At 36.0% G+C, this 22358-nt stretch overlaps 2 protein-coding genes across 3 annotated transcripts; both read right to left on the bottom strand.

Moving 5' to 3' along the window:
• Nucleotides 1-347: 347 nt before the first annotated feature.
• LOC135686273 (inverted formin-2) lies at nt 348-14781 on the bottom strand. The gene is made up of 16 exons (XM_065202474.2): nt 13855-14781; nt 12940-13055; nt 12043-12202; nt 11649-11682; nt 10840-10984; nt 8164-10272; nt 7250-7311; nt 6328-6430; nt 5565-5650; nt 5117-5217; nt 4721-4791; nt 4495-4602; nt 4006-4076; nt 3124-3244; nt 2548-2712; nt 348-1898 (listed from the first exon to the last, which is right to left on the bottom strand). The coding sequence occupies exons 1-16, from the start codon at nt 14264-14266 to the stop codon at nt 1653-1655; spliced, it is 4110 nt and encodes a 1369-aa protein (XP_065058546.2). The 5' UTR covers nt 14267-14781; the 3' UTR covers nt 348-1652.
• Nucleotides 14782-16245: 1464 nt separating this feature from the next.
• LOC135686199 (uncharacterized) lies at nt 16246-22241 on the bottom strand. 2 transcript variants are annotated; one of them, XM_065202385.2, is made up of 8 exons: nt 21063-22241; nt 20168-20258; nt 19644-19688; nt 18915-19124; nt 18755-18777; nt 17805-17925; nt 17200-17220; nt 16246-16666 (listed from the first exon to the last, which is right to left on the bottom strand). In XM_065202385.2, the coding sequence occupies exons 2-8, from the start codon at nt 20238-20240 to the stop codon at nt 16560-16562; spliced, it is 600 nt and encodes a 199-aa protein (XP_065058457.1). In that variant the 5' UTR covers nt 20241-20258; nt 21063-22241; the 3' UTR covers nt 16246-16559. The 2 variants fall into 2 exon arrangements, with proteins under 2 accessions (XP_065058457.1, XP_065058459.1); XM_065202387.2 differs by lacking the exon at nt 17200-17220.
• Between the last annotated feature and the right edge of the window lie 117 nt (nt 22242-22358).

Here is a 22358-nt window from a genome sequence, read left to right as displayed (position 1 = left end):
TAAGTTTTTAAAAAAAAGCTCTATTGTTTTGCAAGAAAGTGAGGGGGCCATGGCCCCCCCGGTCCCCCCTTCATCGGAGGCCCTGGCTTTGGGAACATTGAAAGCAAAACCCGACAAAACTCTACTTTTAGAAAATTTGCCGACAAGAATTTTCTAGGGGGGGTGCCGCACCCCCCGCACCACCACTCCCCCCCCCCCCCCCCCCCGCTAGCGACGGCCCTGCTTGGCAATCAACATTACAGCATGCTATCGATATCGACATCGATATCGACATATTTGAAATAAAAATGCATTTATATGGTTTTGATGATTCATGAATTATAATCTATAAATTAACTAGGCAATGATGATATCCGTAATATGACTTGTACTTTCCTTTTACGCAGTTTTGATATCTTCATACTTTTGAATAAGGTCTATCTTATCAAAAGATACCATTGGGGATACATAAGCTGAGAAGTGATAACTGTCAATTATACAATTGATGCAATACCATCGACAGCCCGAAAAATTTATTTCAAGAGTTATTACACGATATTACTGCCATCTGTGATGGGATGAAAAATACCTCAGAATACCTCAGTAACCATTAACTAAAAGGAAGAGCAATCATGTAAACGATTTTTTGAGTTATTTTCTGGGAAAATATTTTTCTCTTTTTAAGAAATAACTCTGAAATAATAGTTCTAGAAATAGTTAACCTTCAGAAATCAACTTAACAGATTTAATAATGATGCAAATTTTTGGATATTAGTTATTTTCATTATAACCAATCACGTCGGAAAAAACATGAATATAAAATTTTCATTTACTTTCGATCATTATCCGACGTTTACATTCTAATTAGTGTCGGAAGAAAGATACTTCTTCAAATTTATATCTAAGGAGTGTCGGACAGTCATTTTACGCTATTTCGTGCCATCTTTAAATCAATCTTTTATTGGAGTTATCGTTAATTTTCTCTGGTTACTCTTATAAAAGAACGTAAATTTTCCCATAAATTAGACTAAGACGTTGAGCATTCGATATTGACTAAATATAAAGCAGGCCAGCAATGTCAATTAGTAAACATACGTGCTTTTTAATACATAATTGTTTAAGATAGCTACTCTGTGGTTAATCAATGGCTAGAAAAAACTACATTTTGATTTTTTCTATTTCTATTTTCTTTTGGCGAATATTCATATTAACATTTTTCTCGCTTTTGGTATTTAGAAAAGAGTGGTTTTTCTCTGTAGATTTAACTTCTTCAAGTTTCTTTAACGTTCTAATAAGAGAAGCCTGAAAGAAATTCATAAGTTTGCTGAAATCTATTAATCGATAATTTTTATTATCACCATCTTTTTCCTCAAAATAATGCATTTTTATGGCCCTTTACCAACATCTTATTTAACATTTGTTTGTAAGAAATAAAATCCACCAATTTACTGCCCATAAAAAATTTCGGGCATAAAGCCATTTTTGCAATATGGACAACAAAGAGCTGTTGGAAGCAGTTTCAAATTTCTTAAAGGAGTTTAAAAAGCATTACCATTAACGATTATTTCTTTCATATACCGAGTTTCCTTCTTAGATGCATTCATAGATGGGAAAAAGCATCTGAAATGAGGTTCCTGTCAAGATATCTTACTAGATTGTTTTTCGTATAATATTTATCTTGCTGGCAGAGAGAAAAGGCCATTTACAGAGGCATTTGAAACTGTTCGTTTCTTCAGGGGGAAACCATTTCTTATTTCATCCATCAGTTTATCAACAATACACGTCTCCTCGACTTCAAGTTGCTTTGGCTTTTTCAATTTTACCTTCTCGCCAGGGCCATTTTGCCTTTCTTCCATTTCTTTCTTTTTGCGTTCCCTTTCAAGTCTCTTTGACTCCTGAATTCTGAATTGTTCATTTTCCTATAAAATTGAAATACATACGTTCAAGTCAAATACATTTTTTAAGACAGGGAATGTGCACATAAATTCCAATTTCATTAAATTTTTTAGTCTCTATTTTGGCTAATCAAACTATGCTATAAAGAAAGGAATTCAAACGTTGCTCCTCGTTCTCATTGTCAAGTTTCATTTTCAAATTCTATAAAAAGTGTTCTTAACTTTCTTGTTTGTGGTTCAAAGAATGGTTTTCTTAAACAACATGTCACAAGTTTTGTATATAAATGCCTAAAAACCCTTGAAATTTAAATCCTGTCTCTACCTTCTATGAAATAAATAGCTATCGAAAAGCAGTAAAATCATATGTCATGTCATCAAAGCATGCGAGTCATTATCATCATGATGCAATGCAAGAAAGTCGTCAGCCAGTTCACAAATCTAAAAATTCCCGGTGTAAAATGTACACAAAATTCAACAGAAGCTGTGTTGGGTGAAGCTCACATTTAAAACGAACATAATGTATCCCAAGCAGAAAAAAGTTTATTGATAAGCTTCCAATAAGTTTCCCTTGTTTTTATCGAATTTAATTTCTTGCAAAACACGCCACCATGTCTAAACCAATCAAGTGAAACATGCAATAAGGGGATTTCATGAAAAACTGATTCAAACATACCTTTCTTGCAGTATTGATATTGTCACAAAACTGTTTGAATATTGAAAACACTTCTTCTATCTTGAACCTGTTTGGATCTTCACACAAATAATTTGCGAAGTCTTTCTCCAATTTTCGTATTTCTTTCAAACTTTCTTCAAATTCTCCAACATCGTTCAATGCCGCCTTAAAAAGATATTCATTTTTTAGTTGTGTTATCTAAATTGTTTTGAGCGATTATTTCTTAACTTTTTAGTGTCATTATATTTTTGAGCATACGGTTAGTGAATTGGGATCATATCATTTATGACCAGTTAGTAACACCCCTTCAGAAACAGTGAAAATTTCCTTGGGAATAGCAAAAATTTTGCACTTTTGTATAAAGTAACAAAAACTTTCGTTAAATAATTGAAAGAAATTAAAAATGCCTGGTTTCCCTTGGTTAGAACTTTTGCTATAAATTAATTTATCAATGAAGCCAAAAGATAAGAACTTGTTCAGTAATAACAGACAAGAACTAAAATCCACTCAAAAGTGAGTTCCAATTTCTGGCTTTAAATCAATCAAATACACCATGATATAAATTAGAATTTCTACCTCGACTGTTGATTCATACTGGTCCTGTATCTCTTGGTCCGCTTTCTTCAGGCCATTCTGAAGCTTGGCAACACTTTTTTGTAGCTGTTTAACCTCGCCTTCCAGATAATTCACCGTCACTCTAGAAGCAAGCATGTTTGACATTATCAAGCGACGTCATAAACATATTGAAATCCTTTCCAAAATCATCAATTTTCCATGTAAGGAATAACGTGTAGGCCAATGAAAGCTTTGCAGAATGGCTAACATCTTGTGGCAGAATATATTAACCCAGATACTTAGCTGTATCCCAAGTCAGGTGATTTATCCCCTAGAACAAACAACCATAGCTTTGAAGAAGAATGGTTTCAAATCGTGGATCTCTGACTTTGTAAATATTTGAAATTTTCTCGTTTATTGTCGTATCCTAACTGTTTTGAATCCATTGTTCTGATGTTGCTTATTAAGCAGAAGGAGAGGAGATGGAAATATTTTGCTCAACTTCAATGCAAAAATAATTATTAGTCATTCTTAGCTTCTAATTGGTATGCAAACCCATTTCAAATTCTTAGAGTATATCTTATTTTGTTGAAAGCATCTGATAATTTTGATAGCACGAAGAGTTGCTGAATATTTGAAAAAATTATCTGGCTGATTGATGGAAAAATTGGGAACAATGAACGACCATTTAACCTTTCAGTTTGATTTAAAAAGTCACACCTATTTCTTAAATGTATGGAATTGACAGTCTTTGAGATGAATAAGGGGAAAACCCAATGCTTGAGGTATGCTCGTTGATCTCATGTCGCAGCTCAAAATGCTTGTCACATATTTTCAACGTTCCTCCATTCTTTTAATATATTAGTTGCAATCAAAGTAAACATTCAAACTTAAGGCACTTACTTGCAAGCTTGATCAATCTCAGGAACTGTTGCTGGAAACTGTAAGAGCGCTTTCTTCTCTGCTTCAATTACCTTGAATATAAATCAAAGTCTCAACTTTCTTATCAACTGTATTCAGATTCTCAGATTTTCTTATGAAGATTTAATTGACCTTGTAAAAGCTGCACAATGGTCAAGATGCAAAGTTCCAGAACTGCTAATTTTTGGACCACCAACGTCAATTAGGTACTCACTTAATCTTTCTTTCACATAAAACAGTGTTGGTTGAGCAGAAAGTACCGTAAGATGTTAAGAAACATATTTCTTTATCTGCACTGTTCTAAATATTTAATATCATCTTTATTTCGGGACGAGGAGAGAAAGGAAGTTGGGGGTATTTCAGAAAGGAAACTAAGCATGTTCGTTTCGCCTTTTGGTAATTCAGGTGTATATTTTTTCATTTCAGGCAGGTTTAGTTTAATTGCAAAGAATAATATTCGGTGAACGGCACCTGAACAATGAAATGCATGAGGTTCATCCGAGGTTTATTTGCTCTAGTGTCTGTTAACTTTAACAACGAACTGATTTTGAAGGCCTGTGCATTGCCAGCATGAGAGCCCTAAAATGCAAACGAGATTTATCTCAGTGTTTTTAACTCAAGGTACTTCAAAAGTAAGTTGTATCATTCAATAAAAGCAATGGTCATCCTCGAAATAATAACGAGAATTGGAACTTACATAATTGAGAAAATTTCCAACTTTCAGAATAAGATTCAACAATTCTGGAAGAAGTTCGGAATGAAGCAAATCTGTTGAAGTAAGGAAATTTAGGTCAAACACGATTTGAATAAGTTTACTGAAGGCACTCAAAACTCATGGTAGGGTATTAAGGAAAAGTAGAGAAAACACGATAAATTTCACAATTTCAAAGTAAACATTTGTAAAAGGCTTCAGTTTATTTGGTTGATAGGCCATTGATGTGAGAAAAAAATTTCTAACTGAGGCTAAACCAAAGAGTGAACAGAAATCAAAATTAGGGATAGATAGAAATCCAAGTTAAAAATGAAATTTATAGAGTTCATGTAAAAAAAGGGCTTGTGGGGGGTCTTTTAGTAATCGAAGGCAAAAGCCAACCTGTTATTGTCTTCTTCAACACTTGTATCTGTGGTGAAAGAGTCTCTTTGTTTGAAGCAAATTCATCTTTGAATATCATACAGTCAATTCTTAATTCATACCTAGGAGAAGAACACCTTGAAATGCCAGAATACATTCTTAGGCCTTAAATTATAGTGTATATCAAAATGAATGTGTTGAAAAAGTTTATAAAATCAAACAATGTCTGTATAAGATCATTTAATCAACTGAAAACCAACATCGTAATGCTGTGAACCTTATCACCCTATAACTCTCAGTTCTTTCTACATTGAAGATGCTAATATTTTAACCACAGATAAATATTTTTAAAAAAGCAGCCCAAAAATCAAATAATTTTTCCTAAAAGAATGTTGAAGAAGAGCAGTATCTGAGCTAGTTACAAATAGGGTGGCAAGGACATCTTATTCAGATAATCGTTTTTCATTACCTTGTTACATCTATGAGACCAATGAAAAATAACTCTGCTGCACCGAGCTTACTTTTGTCACCGTCAAAGGACTTCAATATGTCGAACTGCAAGAAAGCAACTCTTGATTATCAGTACTCTTGAGGTATTCAATACACATTTGATTTGAGTAGATTTAGTTGCATTTTGATTTTCTTGTGAATATCTGCAGCATTCGTCTTCTGCTAAATTCATATTTCTTGCAGAGGCTGACTGACAGTCAGTAGACAAAATATGAAAGCAGATACGTTGAAACATACACAAGAAAACACTAACAAGCATTTTTCAATCAAACAAAAAGGGAGATATCCAACAGAAAGGTTCTATTGGGAACAATGTACGAGCCAATGAGGAAATCTAGGGGCCTAGTTTAGACCAACCAGTGGGGAATTCTTGGAGCCTAGCTTAGTGGAAGAACTCCCCCTATAGTTTCTAAGAGTTCTTGCTATGACAGTGTTGCCATGGAGGAGGGCTCAGAAGGGCTCAGCCCCCTTGTTACAATTCAGTAAGTTCATGTTTGTTTGAATGAATTTTGTGTTAGCAACCCTTTATTATGCTATAGATTTCTCCTGAACGAGCAGTATCTTATCAGTGTTTTGGTTACATTGAATAGTTTAAATGATTTCTATACACAACAGAGAGAAGCACAAATACAAGTACCCCCCCCCCCTGATCTAACTTTTTAGGATGGCACCCCTGCTTGAAAAAACTGTTTAAGAAAAGTAAAATTTGAAGGTATAATCACCTCGCTGCTATCTGGAAGCATCTTCTTGAGACATTTCAAACGATCGATCTCAAATTCTTTGTTGTTTCCTTCTTTAATCAAGTCCAGGATATTCTGTGTGGGCCTAAGTAAGAATTTAGTTTTCTTGTAATGTAAACAATTGTTTATAGGGTTTGGTGCAAAAGAAATTACTATTACAAACACATGAACTTTTAAGTCAAACATTATCGTGGTTAGTAAAGAAAAAGTCGTGAACCTTCACCATGTAATGTGTGTATGCTAGAATAATTTTAGGCCAGTTTCAACAATGATTCAAATTTCAATGTATCATTCAAAATCTTAAGATATGTTATAAAATTGATTTCAATTAAATTAGCAGAAAATCCGCGCAAAAGGTCTTTTGAACACCCAGTTGCTAGATTGTTGTTTTGAAAATTTAATTGTTTCCCCTAGAACAGGCCGACAATGCACCATCTCCCCCCCTCTCTCCCCCAAAACGAAGCTGCGTGTTTTGTTAAATTTCGTAGTTAATCATCAGTCACAAAGTTAAATACTATAGTTATCTGAAACGAAGCTATTGGACCTCAACTCAATAGGCTTTAGCATTTGATTATAAGATTTAGCCAGAGCTATCGAAATCTGGTAAAGCTTTGCTTATTCCAGATGCATTAAGATACTTCAGAAGATCTCAAACAGGCAATGGTAAATTTTCCATAAATTTCAAGAGAATATCAATTCAAGCACACTTATTAGTCAACAAATGTTTAGAACACGTGCATTTATGTTAAATGATGCAATGCTGGTATAAGTTTTTCGTGCATTGAAACGCAATCTGCAAAAGTCATCGAGGATGTTTCATAAAGCGTTTGAAGACTCCATTGATGCCTTTAAAAACATTTTTTCAGTCATGTAGAGCAGAAAAATACAGACAAAAACAACAAACCGTTTGAACTGCTTCAAAAAAATATTCACACTCAAGCTTCTTTTTTGATCCAGCAGGCAAATCTGAACAGGAAGAAAAATAGACGATTAACTTCATCAAACACACATGGTACAATTAATTAATGCTTAAACAAAAATGATATATTTGGGAATAATATATCAATATATAGGAGAATAATGAAAGGAAGCACCTTGAAGTGGGAATAGAAAATTTTTTAACTCTGTAAAAACTGCAAAAGAAAGTAGCTCGAATATATAGGAGAAAGTGCTTTGAATATACCTTTTGATACAGTCAAATCTTAGTTTGCCTTAAGGAAAATTTATCTTTGAAAAGGAATCACCAAATATTGTCTACAAATTCCTTTGCACCGCAAAATCTCGTTGATTTTTTGTAGAATTTTCAAGTAAGCAGCCCAGATAATTCAAGAACTCTAAATCAAGTAAAGACATATCTCATATGAAAATGGCAACGAGTCAAACATCAGCTATGGTTTTTCAATTTCAATTGTACTTTGTATCAATTTGACTTATGTATTTTGATCATATCTGTTTGAAAATTATGAAAATGTATTTTACTTGTTATTAAGTTTTCTACAGGGACATTAAAAACAGTTTTTCCGCTGAATTGTATCTTGGTTTAACAATATGAAAATTTTCATTACGAATCATTACGAATAAAAATTCATCATGGTGACTCTATATTGTGTCTCCCATAAAAAAATAGGAACAGTGTTTCTCTTATTCTTGCGAGTCTCCATAACATCAAAAAATTTTGTCTTCTATAGAGCAATTGGCGTCCGTGATATCTTATAACAACATTTATCATATAGTGCAGTCATATGTTACCTCATCAATATTCATCAGGAACTGCCAAATGCATGAACAAAACCAAAGGTAAATTTTTTAATTTCTTACCTCTCTTGGAGAAGCCTTCTTCTCTTCTCTCTTATTTGTCTTGTCTTCAATCCTTTGCTTGAAAAGTTCTTCTTCAATTTTGAAATCAGGCAAAACACCATTTATTTCACCAACTTTCTCCCAAATGCTGGAAGGACTTAGAAGCAATGGCGGTGGAATTTTACTCCATTGAAGCTTTTTCATTTTCGATTTCGGGGCAACCGGTGGGGCAACTTTCGAATGATCAACCGCGTGCGCAACTGTAAACCCCAATGGTGGCAGAGGGGGTGCATCACCCATCGGTGGTAGCGGTGGTGGAGGGCCTCCTCCCATCACTGGAGGTGGTGGCGGTGGTGGAGGGCCTCCTCCAATCATTGGAGGCCATGGCGGTGGTGGTGGAGGGCCTCCTCCAATCATTGGAGGCGGTGGCGGTGGTGGTGGAGGGCCTCCTTCCATCACTGGGGGTGGTGTTGGTGGTGGAGGTGGTGGTCGTGGTCGTGGTGGAATATCTCCAAACATTGGTGGAGCTGGTGGTGGTGGCGGTGGTGGCGGTGTTGGAGCTGGTGGTGGTGGCGGTGGTGGCGGTGGTGGCGGTGGTGGAGAAATTCCTTCTATCTCTGACATATTTGACGATAGTGGCGGAATTTCTCCCGTAAGACAAGGAGCTGATGTTGGAAGCCTTTCTCCTATCACTGGTGGATATAGCGATGGTTGAGGAGCTCCTCCTAACTTTGGTTCAGATGGCGATGGAGGAGGAGCTCTTATTAAAATTGGTGAAGATGGTGGTGGTAAAGGAGCTCCTCCCATAGTCATTAGAGGTGGTAGTGGTGGAGGAATTCCTCTCAACATTGGTGAAATTGGCGATGGAGGAGAAATTTCCGTTGTTATTGGAAAAGCTGAAGGTGGTGGAGGAGCTTCTCCCGTAATTGGCGGTGGTGGTGGTGGCGGTGGTGGCGGTGGTGGAAGAATGCCTCCCATCATTGGCGGAGGTAGTGTTGGTAAAGGAATGCTTTCTATCATAGATGTAGGCACCTGTTGTGGAGGAAACCATTTAGTACTTGTCAGAGGTAGCGGGGATGGAAGACTTGACAGTGGTGATGGTAGCGGTGAGCCACTCTGGAACATTAGAGCTGCTGGTGGAGGTACTCCTGGCGGAGCGTATTCCTCCATAGCAGGCAGAGATATTGCTGATACAGCTTGCATGTCCTCTGCTCCGAATTTAGGGGGTTGTTGTGGCGGTGCCACATCTCTCACCAAAGAAGAAAACGAACTGCCTCCTTTGACAATGGATGCGGAAGGCTGCAGAGTTGTTTGAATATCTTCTCTTTCTGGAGGTGGTAGAATAATTGTTTGATCGACGGTTGTTCGATGGGTTGATGGTGATACTGAAGGCTGCGGCTCTTCTTCTTCAGCATTTTTTGAATTAAATGCTTGAGGATGTGGGGTTAGCGGTGTTGGGTCACCATCTGTTGGTGGCAGTAGATATGGTAAAGGCGGGAGTGGAGCTGGTTGTGTCTGTTGAGGCTCTGGTCCTGGTCCTATCATTTGGTCTTTTGGTTGAGCTGGTATTTGATCTTTTGATAAGGCTAGTAAAGAACGTTGCTGTCCTTGACCCATTGCTAGAAGCGATGGTTGGGATGGAGATGGTGCTGAAGGAAGCTCTGGTTGCGGTTGTGCCTCCAAAAGTGATAACGGTAATGGTACTTCTATGTCTTCTTTCATCGTCACTAGAGGTAGTGAAGCTGGTTGAGATGATGGAGGTGGTCGAAGTTCTACTACGTCTTTGGAGATATTTGGAAACATTTGTGTCTCATACACTAACTCATTTTCGTCTACTTGCGTTGACACCGTAGTTTTACTTCGTTCGGTTAAAGTTATTATTGTCGAGGAGTGTGTCTCAGTATCCTCATCTTCCATGCGAGGTGTCTGTTTGTTTTCTTTAATATAAATTTCTACATTAGCTGTAGCTTTAATGTTCTCGATTTCCTTTTGATCTGTTGATACTGCTAGACGTCGTGCGACTTCTTCGAGTGTTTTCCATACTTTCTCTGCCAAAGGGCTGTTGTTGTCAATGGCAAAGAGGGATTGTACGATACCAGTAAGGCTACTGATGTGCGGCTTATCCACAACCTAAAAGCAAAGCACTACTCTTTATGACCATCAATGCCAGATTCATTTTCATTTAGAAACTTGTTAATTCAGATCTCCATTTCATTTTTCATAATTATGATTTATAAAATTGCTGTTGCAGTTGATTTTTTCATTGTTGTTATTCCTAAAATTACTGATCAAAAACATTGAGTACGACAAGCTCTTGAAAACATCAATAAAAAATCAACGACGTAAGCAATCTCTTTGTAGAATATATAAGCAAGAAATGTAGAGAATAGCAAATTTCTAATTTGCTACAGTGCAAGCTCAAAATAATCCTATTACCCTGATTCAAAATAAGCAGTCTTGCACACATTCTGATCTTTCTCATCATCATCAAAATTACATTTAACGACCCATTGCGGGTCGATACAAATGTCTACGCATCTATCGTTTGCTGAAATGGTTTCTACATAGACTGTGAAAGGATTCTGAGTTACACTGATTAACTATGTTATCAGGCAAGCTATTCCAAATGGGTATGATGGAAAAGAAACCCCACAGTGTCAAAAATTCAACAGGGCGCCAGAAAAAGACAGAGCTTACCTCCAAAAACAAGGCATTGAAAACTTGCATTGTATTGTTGAGGTCCACACCATCGTCACTGGTGAGATCTTCTTCATCCTGGAGTCTCTGTTCTTCAAAGACATCGAGTTGAACTAGCAGATCGGCATCGTCTACCTCAGATTGGCTGAAAAAGAAAATGAAATAAGTAACGAAAAATGTTCACTCCTGATTATAGCTAAATCAGAAACAAACATGAAGATTTTAGAAATACAGCAGAGGTATGAAATAGGTTTAATTCCATAGACCTCAGGTATAAAATTTTTTTTCTTGATCAATAAATTTGGTAAAACTATCCAACGAGGCTTTTTCCTTGTAAATGAGCAAAAAGTTTAAAGCCTAAACATCGTCCTATTTTTTCTTTCTTTGTTGATTCTTTCTCTTCACTGCTAAATTAACTAATCATTTTACATATAACAAACTATTCATGTAAACATCAGTTCGGAAATTTATTCATTTACCTTTATATTCATTTATAAATATTTTCATTTATTTATATTCTCTGTACAAGATTAAGCATCAACTACAAAACTGGAGAACACTTCTGAATCAAAAATGTCTTTCTGGTGATTCAGGGATGGCCTAGATACTACAATCATTGTTTAAAAAACTTTCAGATTTGCAGATTGCCATACTAATAAATTCTGTTTATTTTAAAGACCGGTAAAGACTTTGTAGAAAGTAAGAAAAAAGAAAAGTTGTCAAATTAAAAAATGAAAGGTATAAAATCAACGTGATAATTGTTCAACAGTCATATGACAGAAATTACAAAAAAGGATTCAATCGCTTACTGCAACTTGTCCACAACATCTAGCAATCCAAGACCTAACGAAGAAACAAAACGAAATATCAAACACATACAGATTCACCAGAAATTATCGCTTGCAGCTTTATTGGTTTGTTGTGAGAAATATTATTGTGGTGCCTACAGGTTATTGTAAGTATAACAATGCTGATTGCTCGATGCATGGAAAAAACATTGTTGGACAGGCTGATAAACTGGACATTTCAAATTTTCGAAATTGCATCGGATCAAGCAAACAGAAAGACTATATAAAAAACCGAAATACTATATATAGGTGTTGTTGAGTGAGGTCATGCCCATTTTAAAGTAAAATTTAGGTTGCAACTTTTCATAGTGTAAAGTTTGGCGACAGATGTTTAGGGGAATCAAACTATACTCACCAATCAATTCATTTCTGATACAGACACGTTTATCAAAGCCCAATGTCGTGAAAAGAATTGCATTAACGAAAGACAGACAGGTTGTCTGATATTGAGACAGGTCAGAATCTTTCAACTCGTTTATGATAAGACTGAAGCGATCTCGGTGGCATTTCTGGACCTAGAAGCAAAAGTTAGTGTATTAGTAACCAATGTTTAATTTGTGGGATGATTTTGTCTTTTTTTGCTTTTGTTAAAGGTGTTTACATTGGGGGATTTAGAAAGAAACTTTTTCAATCAGAAGTGTTATAGTGCTATCAAACTAGAAATCAGAAGATATTTATGGGACAAGCCCCTAAGCCGTTTCTTTGCCTTTTAACACATCGTAGTGAGATTATCATTCAATCTTGAAATGGTGGAATCCATTGCCAAAATTTCAATATCTTTGGTCAGTAGCGGAAGCTCATTTTTCAGGTGAGGGAGCGAAACCAACAAAAACAAGCAAATTTGCCAACAAATGACAAAAAATACCGATATAAGCGATAAAAAATGTTTTTAACCGACAATTTAGCAAAAGCTGGGAGGGCGACCGCCAAACCCAAACCACTGCAATTTCCGCCACTTTCATGAAGTTCAGGGCAAATTATTATTGAGGTCGCACTTGAGAGAGAGCTAAAGAGATCATTTGCTAGGCTTAGTCCTAGAATTTCAATTTATATACATATGATGTTGAAAACTGGATTTTAGTTTGCAAGGTCTTCATAACTGGTAGTTAGTTTACAAGGAAAATATAAAATTCATACGATTATGCTTTTTAATAACATTCATGAAAAACTTTACAGCTTCCTATAAAGTCATCGACAGAAAAATAACGAACTCAAATCTGTTTGCGTTGATCGCTTCGCAAAATCGACTTACCTTATAAAAATCCAAAGAATCAAGCACGAGGTTGTAGCCATTCTCACTGTATAATAAAACTGATGCAAGCATCTCCAATATCTGCTTTTTCATCATGGTATTTTTGGTATCCATTGCTAAAAAATAAGAAATATTGCCGTTCTATTAATTGGCTATTCATACGATGGAACACTATAACAGTGTGGATCCGGGGAAATGTTTCATGACTTTTTCGTAACCAATTTACAAACATACAATTTTGAACGTTTAGGCTTGTAGACCCAATGATATAAAATGTGTGTTTTTTTACCGACATGTTTCTTTTGTTTGATATCATTTTTCCTTCCGGTGGTGACGTTTTTTAAGTTCATATTTCTCATTGGAAACTACAATCTAACAAAGTTAGGTGAATCGAAAATTAAAAAAAACTGTTCATAAGATTCTCGATATCCTGTAACGAATAATGTGTATTAGAGACGACAACAGGAACATCAATGAAAGACGAGAAATAATTCGAAACAACAAGAAATGATTGTTAAATGTAAAGTCTATAGCAGAAAGAAATCGTCAATGAACTTTTAGTTCTGGCTATATCTGGACAGTTTTGCACCGTTGAGAGCAGCCAGCCTTAAAGGAAGCAACACATATGGCTGTTGTATGATTAGGTCAGGGTAGGGGCCACTGATGCCCATGCTCTCCAATAAGTTTCAAAAAGTGATTTTAAAATCCCCCACAGTCAAATGTAATTTAAACGTTGTTGAACTATCGAACCAATAAGTTAAAATAATAATATTTCCAGTGTATTATGAGGTACAAAATTGCCTTTTCATTCTTACTTAAAGCTTTTATATTTCTCATTAACATGGGACTGTAAAATACTTTATAAAAAATGACACAAAGATAAGTATTCTGTTAAAAACAGTAATGATACGTTACCTAGAGTCAACTTGTGCACCATTTCGCCATTGTCAGAAACAAACTCCATCCCAATCTTTGAATTCATGACAGCTTTGATGCAACGAACCAACTCTAACTGCAATACGGCGTCTACAAATTTGATGTATGAGCGCTCACTCATTTGGCGAAGGGCAGAAAACATGACTTCCAGGCCATCGTGAGCAAGAAACTCTGTCATCCATTCTGCATCACAAATTTCCAGCTGCCGACGTAAGGCCGTGTAGTTCTTTGCTGTTGGTATAGTCAAAAACTTAATCACCAACTCAGAGTCCACATTCCAATTTATTTCACTGAGGTTGTTCAATAACTCATCTTCTTTGTCCTTGCCGTCTGCTTCATCGCCGGTGAATTTCTTTTTCACAATCTCCTTCCAGCTGATAATTTTCTTCATTTTCTTTTACTCAAAACTATGACATTACTAAAGTAGTTTCTCCTTGGGAAAATAACGCACTGATAAAATTTGAATGATTCCAGCTACTGGGTTGGTTGGCATGCACGTTGCTGTGGTAGTTGTCACAGATTTAGTGTTTCCTATCTGATCAAGATAACAGCATATCTGCGAAAATAGCCAATAGGGAGATTCAGATCGAAATGTCGATAGGTGGGAAAACCTCAAAAATCAAATTCTATTCATTTTTGTTAAGAAAGCTTGGTAACCCTGTCAGCAACAGTTACAAGTTATTAGCAAATCAGTATTTGTTATCTCATGAAAAGGTAAATACAGGCTCTTGTCTAGGGCAGAATTTTCGCTACTAAATCGTGTCTCGTTCCCTTGTTTACTGATGAAAATTTCAAAAAAGAATGGAAATAAAATTTTACTGTGATGGCAAAATAAATTATTGCATTGTTAAAATCGGCAATCTTTGAAATGTTTCCAGCGCTTTTAAATTCTAGGATTATTTTGCAATTTTTGTAAATTTTACTTTAACAGTTGTAGAAAACTATGCTATAGTTTGCGATGAATATGAAAATATTATCTAGCACACCAAAATGGCATGATTTTTGTGAAGGAAAGTATTTGGTTTTATAGAAGAAAAACTTAAAATAGCTTGATTTGCAGATCTCGATGTCTGATGCGATGGAAGACAAGCGTTTTGCAAAGCAATGGAAGACACTTTTTTAGCATTATGGTATTAATGATATTAATTATCTATACACGTGTCAGGATTCTATCAATTTACAATGTAACTATTCTATGTATTTAACTGAATCGTAATATAATATGATGATAACAACAAACCTTAAGATTATTTAAGTGCTAGGGTGAAAAGGGTTTGTGAAAATATGCTGAGAGAGAAAGTGAGCGAGAGGCACGTCAAAAGTGGCTGGTCACGGGTTCGAGTCCTACACTTGTCGTGTTACTTTTTATCAACTTGTGATTCTTGATAAAGCAACCTAGAATACAATCATTCAAAAAACTTTGGACGCTGACAGAATTGTAAAAGGAAAGTTCTTGACGCTCTACCACTGGTTCAAACCAGAGCCCGGATGGCAGTCAAACGGTCAATGACCGTGAGAGAGCCAGCGAAAGCAAAACCAGGCCATACCCAGCTCCTTCTTGTTGATTTTCAATAAACCCCTTTCTGGTTTCTTGTTTTGATAATATTGAGATTACAGTGTAACATCAATGATTAGAAATTGTGGAAGGACAGCTTTGCTCTAAAATTCAATGGCGATGAAAACAATAGCCTTTTTTTTTTATCTAAAGGTTATACATCGATTTCAATATTTTGTCTGAGTCTCTATAACTCTTTTCTCACAATTTCAAAGCCTTTACGTCAGTCTACATATCTACAACTGCTTAGGCTTTTTCTGAACTAGGTGGCCCAAATTTTGCAATTTTTTGTGAATTCTAAGCAAATAAATGGTGAAAATCACTCATTCAGCTTATTAACATAAACCTTTCCATTCAAAGCAGGCAGAACATACTTATTTTAAAGTCAAACTTCCAAGGGAACGATTAAAATTGTTAAAGTTAAGGAATGCTCGAAGAACTGGGGGTTCGAACGTATTAGAGGGGGAGGGGTTCAAGTGAGATGCAGATACAGTTCGATTTTCAGGGGTTAGGGTTAAAGGACGTTCAATTTATCAGAGTTACTTGCTACACCTCTCTTCCAAATCAGTTTTAAGTTTCGAAAATGGAAAAGCACGCATGACTGGATAGTATTGATGCGAAGTATATGCAAATGGAAGGAATTTGTGTTTGTCAATGAAAGGAAAAAAGCATAGGAAGGCTAAGAGTAATCAGGGGAAATTTCACACCCATACACTCACCTAGCTAATTAATTGATACAAAATACGGATAAATTTGACTTCAAAGAATAATATCTTATTTCTAGAATACAACAGAATGAAATAAATCAAAGTCACTTTTAAAAAGAAACTTTTCTCTGCATGATGTGTGGTCACGCTAGAACTCGTGTCCCTCAGAATAGCACAATTACGAAACAAAATACAACTTTAGGTCTCCTCATTAGATTGCTACCAATCTCTCGTCACAATTACTATTGACAGTTAAATAAAAACTATATTATCAAGATCATCTACGGTATGCATACATTTATCAGATATTTGTCAACTTGAAAGGCCTTTTTCGCAAGAGACAAGCCCCTGCAGAGAACATCGTCACAATAATTGGTTATTCGCCTAATTACTACTAAAATCAAGCTTTTCTAAAACTGGCGTCATGGTATTGAAAATGGCACAGGCTGATCTCCAGTTGGTTGCAATGGCACAAAATGGACTTCATTTGGTCCTGGATCACGTGGCATATCCATTATTGGAATTCCAGCTGAAAATAAGATGCAAAGTTTTCGTTAATCAATGACAACAACAATAAGACGATAAAGACATGGACAATGACGATGATGACGAAGATGAGGAGGACGACAGCAACGAAGATCAAGAAGTCGACGTCGATGAAGAGGACGACGACGATGAAGAGGACGACGACGATGAAGAGGACGACGACGATGAAGAGGACGACGACGATGAAGAGAAAGACGACGATTAGAAGAAAGGCGACGATAAAGAGGACGATGTCAATGAAGAGAAAGACGACGATGAGGAGAAAGACGACAATGAAGAGGACGATGTCTTTGAAAAGAAAGACGACGATGAAGAGGACGATGTCAATGAAGAGGACGACAAAGAAGATGACCAGGACGAAGATGATGAAGAGAAGGACTATGAAGCTAATGACGAAAGAATTAATCACAATGAAAATGAAGAAGAGACTTGATAGACGTGGGAAGATATCAAAGGGTAAGGATTAAAACTTTTAAGAGCAATTAATGTTACGGTTAGTAAAATGTTAGTACTCACATCGTTTTTTGGCTAAGCGAGCTGCGAAAAGAGAACGATAGCAAATTTTTAATAATTGGTTAAAGTAACAAAGTTGCAGAAATGTTAAGGTTAAGCAGAAATGGAGGACAAGGCATAGTTTGATAACACTTTTTGGGAAAAATAACCGTCTAGAGAATGAAATATGTTGCAAACATTCAGTTGAATTTATGAAATATTAGCACAGTTAACTGAAAATTCTCTAATCAAGTGGGAAATTTGTGCCACGTGGTGTTTACAAGTGATTCAATACAAAGCTATAATACAATACAATGTACCCAGCCTGAAATGCTGCGGAGGCGCGTTGCGCAGCACCATATCACTTAACTTTTTATAACAGGTTAACAGGTTCGATTGATCAACGTTGTAAGTATATAACATGTGGATATAATGCATGTTTAGATATAGACAAGAAAGATACAGAACTTTCTGCACAGCATGGAGCACCATCATAACTGGCTGGAAAACAGTCACATTCAAGAAATGAAATACATTAAGATATATTTTCATACAGATCTGAAGTAATAGATGATGTTGGTACAAAGCTGTTAAGATATGAATTGCTGGTTCATAAAACATTTACTCACCATATGATCCTGGTTTTTCCACACATGTAGGCCTACTTCTTGCATACAGATCGGGACAGAATGGCATCCTGCAGCGCACCCTTTCGATTTTACATATCGTTTCCTCTGGACATCGTAACATCTTAAAAGAAAAATGCACTGGTGAATTGGAGCCTTTAAAACTATGAAAGTCACGTGATATACTAAGCTTAAGAATTCACTGTTAAACGTAGAGATAAATTATTCAAAGGGAGAGGGAACCCAGGAAAAAATAAACCCAGTAGTTTTACCAGGCTTGTTACGTTTACGAGTTAAACTTTTCAAAGGGACGCGTTGTCAATGAGATTAATGAGTAATGAGAAAGTTCTCCGTAAGCAGTTAAACAGGATTATGTTAAACATATCATCTAATTTTTTGAAATTTTCAGGGACGTTTGTTGCCAATACTTCTGCGTCTTCAACGCCTCATAATTCAATCATTATGCTGTGATTTCAACAGTCAAAATAGATTGTTTTGAATTAAGATCGTAGCTTACTGGATGCTTTTTATTGATCAAACTCAAACAAATCAAGAATCTCAAATTTTAAACTACGACTGAACACAACTCAGGTCCTCTAGTCAAATACTTTGAATGAATTCCAACTTCAAACGAAATCTGTTTTGCTTAAATCTCAAAAGAAGGAATGAAAAACTGCAGCATTCAGATGCTTATGTTTACTAATTAGGCCATATAAGGCAGCCAGATATCTCCCATCATTTCTTATTTACATTAACAATATTGTTTTTATATTTGTCTTCTTAAGTAAAATTTTCTATATAGCCAAAAGAAAGTAAAAAATACTTTTAAGATCAAACAGGAAAAAATTTTTTTTCGATACAGTCCTCTTTAAAGTTTTATGACTTCAAACCCCATTTGCAATGCTTTGATTTTTTGGGAATGATAATTTCAATTTTATTTATACAAATCTTACCTCGCATGGATGTGGAGGGCGAACTGTAATGCAAAAGTAAATAATCATTATTGGTGAATATATTAGAGTGGCTATCAAAAAATCAACGATGAGAAGAATGGTATTATGTGGTAACACTATTGGTTCTTGGCATAGCTTATGAAGAAAAGACTCTTCTCACCTCCAACAGTGCAAACTAAAGCTCCACAATTGTTTCTGCAGCATTTTTTATCAGCCTCGCATTCATGGTCATATGAACACTCGGATTCATAGCAGTTCGTGCTTTCATGGCCTGGCAAAATCAGCGCCCTTCCAAAATAGTCCAGTCTGTTATCTTTTCTAGCATTGTTTACTTCCATTGCTGGGCAAAGTCCAGTCTTTGATAAAATCCCTAGAACGACAGAAAAGGAGTATGTAATTTGCAGACTTGGCAAAAGTCTGTAAGCTGAAATAATTTGTTTTTATTCAAATAGGTACTTGCAGCTTATTTCAAATTTTCGTCTTTATCGTTGCCAAATTCATCTGAGCTTACTGAAGATTAAACCTACCCCTTATAGCTAGCTTTGCTGTGTAGAACAAGAAAATTTCTAAGTTGCAACATCGAATTTGCACTCTAAACGCAATCTTCAGGAATCTGTTCGTAAATAACGGCATTAAGCGATACCGCAGAGTTGCGATTTAGAGCCGGTCAAAGATTGCTCTGTCTGTACTGTACCAAGGATACTTTATAACTAACCGGTAAAGGTTATCTTCATGCTTAAGAACTTCTTATCTTAGAAATTATGCTTCCTTCTTTGACTTTAACGATAAGATCTTAATTGCACGAATGCATAGATAGTGACCGTTTCTTTTCAATTGCACGAGAGGAACAAATCGAGAAGAAGCGATAAATGATAAGCAATGCATTTACCTCTTTTAACCCTTCTTCTGTAAGTTCCAGGTCTTTTTATGGATGCTGAAATGAAAATATAACCCTTTTCAGCGCATCTCAATTGAGCCTTGTGAGAAATCAGCTTTCTATTTAAGATTAAGTAAATAAGGACAGTTAGTTTTTTGAAGGAAATTTGTGCCAGGATCGATACTTGTCTAACCAAGGGCGTAGCGTCCGGGGGGGGGGGGGTGTGGGGGTGGCTCTAACACCTCTCTTCAAGGGGTAGTGGTCTGTATTTTTGTTTTTACGTCTTCGAAGGTATGCTTCTAAATGTCTAACAATCACGAATTGTACACATACGATACTGAAAATAAATATCATAGATGTATCGTTCAATAACTATGCATTGAGCATACTTGAATTTGTATTAAGTGTATTGGTTCACCGGTAAAGGCTGGTTGCGCAAAAACATACTGGATATGCTATGCTTTGAGCCTTGTTTCGGGCAGTTAAATGTTTAATTTGAACTACCTTTAGAAGAAAGAATACATCGGTGTCCTTACCTGAATGCAGATTTAGCTGCAGTGAGATAATTGTTAAGAGTGGGAGAAAAATCTTCCAAAATAAAGGATGCATTCCAAACTTGATTTCAGCCTAAAATAAATAAATTAGATTTTTTAAAGTGGTTAAATTTTTAAGTCGCCTATTCTATAAGATACAATTTGAAAATGGCTTTGAAAAAGCAAACATTTTACGACATACTAAAAGCTTTTTCGTCTGACACTCCTCAGAGCATAAAACGTCAGAATAAGGTTCCGAAAGTACACGATGGAAAATATACACCCAGTTGTGGATCGAAATAGGCCAATCAGAAAAACGCAAGCACAAGACCGGTATAGTTGACCAATCAGTGCCTCGAATCTAAAGATACAATTTGTAATATTCGCTAAAAGTGCTAATAAACTCCTAAAGATGCGGTGATTGCAAAAGTTTCATAACTTGTCTCTGAATACATTAAGTTCAAAAGAATTCGGTGCAAAAAATTTCGGTCATATTTTTTAAATTTCGGTGTAAAATTCGGTGAAAACATGACCCTATCGTTGTGGGGTTGGGTTTGGCGGTGTAGTTATCCACTGTTCGAATTTCTAATGGCTGGAGCTTCAATTATTATCCAATTTCAAATTAATCGATAAGTCTCTCCGAAAACCATTTCTGTCGAATATTTTTGTTTATGTTTGTTACAAGCATCTTGGGAAGAATTTATATGTTAAAACGCGCAAGGACTAAGTAGCGGTCAGTAACTACATTATAATACCCATATTTTAGCACGAGATTTTTGCAACAATTTAGAGACTGAACTACTTTGGTACATTTCATTTCTGCATGTGTACCTTGTCAAGCATAAAATATACGTGTATAACAGTGTTAAAAACAAAGATATCAAAATTTTCTTATCACCTGGTATCACTTGAAACCATCACATCCTTTTTCGAGTGTTACCTGTTTGCGTGGAATCTTTCAAAATGATAAAGATACGGTCCAAAATCACCACATATTCCAATCTGCTTTTCCAACTCTGCTATTCACTTTCCCTTTAAGTATTTTAAAGTTTGACACAAAATATAACCCTTATTTTTAAATGGTTCTAACAAAATTCTTTCTTGTCCGTTAATTGACTTTATGATCTGTTTGAATCTCGATCCCGTGCGATCAAATGCGACCTGACGATGTAGCTGGTATTCACTGAGAATCATTAAGAGGCAATGAGCTCTGGTTAAGCAGAGACACAGGAATAAACGCCTCACTTGTCTTGCCTGTATACACAATTAACCTAGGCCAATGATTTTCTCTTTGTTTATATATGAATGGATTAGTGCACTATATCGCTACCTGTCTTACTACCAATTCACTAGTAACAAGTTATCTTGTTTGCGGCACTGCCTAATGAGCAAGAGTGATGAGATTTTCAACTGACCGATCGACCAGCAAACAACATGAAGCGATCATTATCTTACACTATCATCATCTAAATTCATTCATAACATCCAAAAAAATTTGCTCAAGAAACAAACACCATTGCTGCAGCCAGAGATGCAGGAAGAGTGGGGTCTACGGCGTAGGCTACCGGAAGAGCTGCAGGGCATGGAAGGAGGCAAAGCGCCAAGAAAAAGGACACAAAAATAGTAAAATAAACAAAAATTGCTTAATTTTGCGAGGGCAAAGGGGCAGCTGAACCTGTACTTAACAAAAATCGCTGAAAATTAACGGTCACTTAGCATTTTTCAATTGCATGGCAGGTATTCAGGACCAAAGTTTCTGACGATAACTAAATGTCAATGCTGCCTTTTTCCTATCAGATACTTCTCTAACGAAACTGCTTTAACTAAATGTCAATACTGCAGTGTTTGTGCATTCAAGAGGGTATACACCTTCTTGGACCAGATGCTATTGGCACTTCTTTCAAGACTGACGTCACATCTATGCTGAACGAAGACTCAATAGCGGTCTAATGTTACGACAAATTTTAACAGCCAAAAACTGAATATATAAAGGATCCTTAAGTAGTCTATGCTTTTTTCAATTTAACTTACAAACACGCCTTGAAAATACAACATTAGCAGTTAGAATACAACAAGACCCTTGCAAACGAAGAACACGGAGAACAAGCTTTCCAAAAACCTATTCTGAGAGATGATTTTTGAAAAATCGCAACCATAATACGCCTAGGCAAACGAGAAAAGACCTTTTATAATA

Source organism: Rhopilema esculentum, chromosome 6 (assembly GCF_057945365.1).
Source record: "Rhopilema esculentum isolate cy_ngs chromosome 6, ASM5794536v1, whole genome shotgun sequence".
Lineage (NCBI taxonomy): Eukaryota > Metazoa > Cnidaria > Scyphozoa > Rhizostomeae > Rhizostomatidae > Rhopilema > Rhopilema esculentum.
The sequence above is the reverse complement of the archived record's forward strand: the minus strand, read 5'-3'. Positions and strand labels throughout refer to the sequence as shown.

What these genes read in the sequence shown, in the direction of transcription:
- LOC135686273 (XM_065202474.2), bottom strand. Translation starts at nt 14,266, where the DNA reads ATGAAGAAAATTATCAGCTGGAAGGAGATTGTGAAAAAGAAATTCACC. An exon ending in TCAATGCCTTGTTTTTGGAG is followed by an intron (nt 10,273 to 10,839) that starts GTAAGCTCTGTC and finishes CTTTGCTTTTAG; the next exon opens with GTTGTGGATAAGCCGCACAT. An exon ending in AGAAGGCTTCTCCAAGAGAG is followed by an intron (nt 7,312 to 8,163) that starts GTAAGAAATTAA and finishes CTTCCTGTTCAG; the next exon opens with ATTTGCCTGCTGGATCAAAA.
- LOC135686199 (XM_065202385.2), bottom strand. Translation starts at nt 20,240, where the DNA reads ATGCATCCTTTATTTTGGAAGATTTTTCTCCCACTCTTAACAATTATC. An exon ending in TTTAGTTTGCACTGTTGGAG is followed by an intron (nt 18,778 to 18,914) that starts GTGAGAAGAGTC and finishes TTTGCATTACAG; the next exon opens with TTCGCCCTCCACATCCATGC. An exon ending in GCCCTCCACATCCATGCGAG is followed by an intron (nt 17,926 to 18,754) that starts GTAAGATTTGTA and finishes TTTTCTTTTAAG; the next exon opens with ATGTTACGATGTCCAGAGGA.